The 3,522-nt window shown below is 47.7% G+C and overlaps 1 protein-coding gene across 1 annotated transcript; it reads right to left on the bottom strand.

The window, feature by feature from the left end:
* Nucleotides 1-388: 388 nt before the first annotated feature.
* Nucleotides 389-3,181, bottom strand: pou4f2 (POU class 4 homeobox 2). The gene is made up of 2 exons (XM_033976170.2): nucleotides 2,536-3,181; nucleotides 389-2,261 (listed from the first exon to the last, which is right to left on the bottom strand). Exons 1-2 carry the CDS (start codon nucleotides 2,761-2,763, stop codon nucleotides 1,338-1,340), a joined length of 1,152 nt encoding a protein of 383 aa, XP_033832061.1. The 5' UTR covers nucleotides 2,764-3,181; the 3' UTR covers nucleotides 389-1,337.
* Between the last annotated feature and the right edge of the window lie 341 nt (nucleotides 3,182-3,522).

The following is a 3,522-nucleotide window of genomic DNA, read 5'->3' as shown; positions in this document are numbered from 1 at the left end:
AATGTCATGAGTAAAACTGACATTATCCGTTAGAAAATGAAATATAAACCATCCTAACGGCTTCTCCAGCTCAGAAAATAACAATATACCATTTGTCAATTTCTTTAGCCTAACAAACAAACATAAATAATTGTTTCTCAGCTGACACGTTTGGATCATACCTTAAAGTACATTTGAAACATCATTTTGCCCCGTGTTGTTGCAGCATCCTCAATACCAGAGCAGCACTTTGTGAAAGCCCATGTCTGCAGTGAGCTGAGAGGAGCCCAGTCCAGAGCTAAACACTTGCCCTCCTCCTCATCCATAAATAATCAGATGACTAAATAAAAGCGGCGTAAATACGCACGGGGCATGCGCACGAGACGCAAGAAGACGTCCGATTAAATTAGTTAAAGTTAAGTCTTTAATGAAACACATTGCAGTTCAATAATGAAATAAATTAACGTTACATGGATGGAAATAAAGGAATAGATCAATTCCAAAGCCCAAAGCAACATACATTATACAGAAAGATCAGCTAAAACAACAATACAGCAAAAACCTGTATACGGATATATTTATGTGCATCAATGACATATTTACAGAGTTTCACAAAGCTGCTCTTTTTCTCAAGAAACAAAACATTTTTTAAGGTGATTCGAACAAGCAACGACTCCATAAGTATATTTATACAAAACATACAGAAAGCATTTGGAAAACAACGCATATATTCTTCTGGATTGTACCGTCTCCAAATACGCATTGCACCGCGCGCACTATTTGATTTTCTCAAGCAAAAACGAGGAGGGGAATCCCAATAAATATATAATGAAGTAAACATGACCTCACTCAATAAATAGTTCATAAGACGCCGGCCCACGCTGGAGTTATTGCAGCCGGTTTAGAAATCAGACGTTTGAGGGGAAAAAAGAGCAGTGACGTGGGGCCTTTTGTAAATAAAAGGGCTTCTTCAAAACAGAGCCCCCGTTAGATAACACAAAGAATTCATAATTACACATTTAGACACAAAATGAAGTGTGGTCATTTACAGCGGGGCCTCATCTCTATTAAACTCCATTGAGATAAACGCCAAACAAGTGCTTTAAAAGTCCCCCACGCGCCTGACGCACAAACACACTCCTATCCCCAAACAGGAGCCCACACAGTCCTGTAGCTACATATGCTGTGCGTAATAGTCAATTGTAAAAACAGTGTCTTACTTGCTGTGTCAAACGGTTCCACATGTCCCCCTCACCGTGGCTTTTACTCTCGACTTTATTTTCTTTTAGAGGAAATAGTTCGATGATTGAAAAAGGTGTTGTGAAATATGATACAGATGTTGACAGTTCCACGTGGATCTAAACACATGCAGAGTATTTCATTCTTTTCTGTTTTTGTCGCTGGTTACAAAACCAAACGCGCACCACGTTCTTCTTCAAGTCCAGTTTCTCTGCGATGGCTGCGATCTTCTCTGAGGAGGGCCGGGGCTGGATGGCGAAATAGGCCTCCAGTGACCTCTTCTCCGGAGCTGCTATCGACGTGCGTTTCCGCTTTTTCTCCGCGCCGTTAAAAAGCTCGGGCTTGTTCAGTTTCTCGCGGTGGGACTTCTCCGCTTCCTCCAGCCACGCTTGGAGAATGGGTTTGAGTGCGATCATGTTGTTGTGTGAGAGCGTGAGGGACTCGAAGCGGCAGATGGTGCTCTGACTGAGCGAGCCCACGCCAGGGATTTTGAGGCTGGCCAAGGCCGACCCTACGTCCGCTTGGGTCACCCCCAGCTTGATCCGCCTCTGCTTAAAGCGCTCTGCGAAAGCCTCCAAGTCTCTGGGATCCGCGTCCACGTCGTTCATGCCCATGTGTGGCAGCCCGTGCGCGTGGGCCATGTTGAGAGCCGCCTGGTGCATGTGGTTCATCCCCGCCATGTGCGCGGGGTGCGCCGGGGTTGACACCACTGATCCATCGGGGCAGCCGAGCGCCAACCCCGGGGTGATGTGGTCCAGCAGGTCACCTTCTAAGGCTTGGTGCGGCTGATGGTGATGATGGTGGTGGTGATGATGGTGGTGTCCGGCCAGAGCGGAGGGGTGTGAGATGGGCACGGAGGAAGAGGAGGAGGAGGAAGAGGTGCAGGGCAGCGTGTTCATGGTGTGGTAGGTCGCGTCCGGTTTGAAGGGGCTGTGGTGCGGAGGGTGGTGGTGGTGACTCTTGGTCTGCGAGACGATATCCACCGCCGCCAGAGCTTCTGCGCGGGCCAACAAACTCTCATCCAAGCCGCCGAATATATTGCTCTGCAATTGCAAATAGAATGCACACATAGTTGTCAGTAGGGAATTCTCCTCGCCCCTCTCTCCTCGGTTTAAAACATTTCCAGAAAGGAAAAAAATCCTAAAAAAGGGGGGAGCACACAAAACAAGACACATGCAACATCCCAGGTCATAAAAATTAATAGTTGGAAATGAAGGTGTTGGGTGATTTGCTGTGCAGACATGAAAAAAACATCAAGCAAAGAAAAAGTGGGCTGTCAAAACGTGCCTTTAAGCAGTGATTATGCAGAGTACGTACCGGTGGGGTTGGGAGGCAGGCGCGACGCATCGCCTCCGAACTGCCGCTGCTGCTGGTGCTGCTGATGATGGTGCTGCTGATGCGGGAGGAAGAGGAGCAGGACGAGGAGGAAGGCGCACTGGAGGTCAGGGTGGACGCCGAGGACGAGTGCAGCGAATACTTGGGCTCGGCCAGGCTGCTGTGCGCCATGGCGAAGGGCTGCTTGCTGTTCAGAGACATCATCATCATATTTGCGCGCGTCCGAGCTTCCGCAAGTTCCTTTAATAAGTTAAGACTCCGCCTCCAAGGGTCGAGGAGATGTCGGAGCCCAATTGAGTCGAGTCAAGTGGATGCTGAAAAGAGGCTCGTCAACTTCTCACATGTATTTATTATTATTGTTGTTGGTACAAGCGCGTGGTCGTTTGGAGAGAGCCATGCAAAGGTTAGAACAACTGCACACCAAGTTGGAAAAATACAAGTCCGTTCTCCAATCACAAGAAATATTTTCTGAACAAATAGTTTCGTTTCTATTATTTTAGAAAACTCTTCCAATAAGAAAAAAAAGTTTCGTGCAGTAGGTTTTTAGGTAATGGGATTTCCAAAGAAAAATCCTTTTACTTACGCGATTCTCACGATGACCGTTTTTATTTTGGTCAAATAAAAATAACAAATACGAAAAAGGTTTCCGTGGAGAAAGGTGATCAGACTGGCGACGGAATCTCTCCTTGACTCCGGTGAATGCTGCGGGGACCACGACTGTCTCAGCTCTGAGGAGAAGGGCTCTCCGCCTCCTGCCTCCCTCTCTTTCACTCTCTCTCTCCCCTCTATCTCTCTCCACCGCACGCACGCACACTGACGTACACGCACGCGCCCCCACTCCCTCTCCTCTCCCTCATCTCCATCCTTTCCCTCTTTCTCTCTTGTACCTGAACAAGGCTTTCATGATTTATTATTCTTCATTAGCCACAGCAGTAGCAGCCACAGCGCCGCTGGGGACTCTGCGCATGG

The sequence above is a fragment of the Periophthalmus magnuspinnatus genome, chromosome 1 (assembly GCF_009829125.3).
Source record: "Periophthalmus magnuspinnatus isolate fPerMag1 chromosome 1, fPerMag1.2.pri, whole genome shotgun sequence".
NCBI lineage: Eukaryota > Metazoa > Chordata > Actinopteri > Gobiiformes > Gobiidae > Periophthalmus > Periophthalmus magnuspinnatus.
Note: the sequence above shows the minus strand (reverse complement) of the source record. Positions and strands in the feature narration are given on the sequence as shown.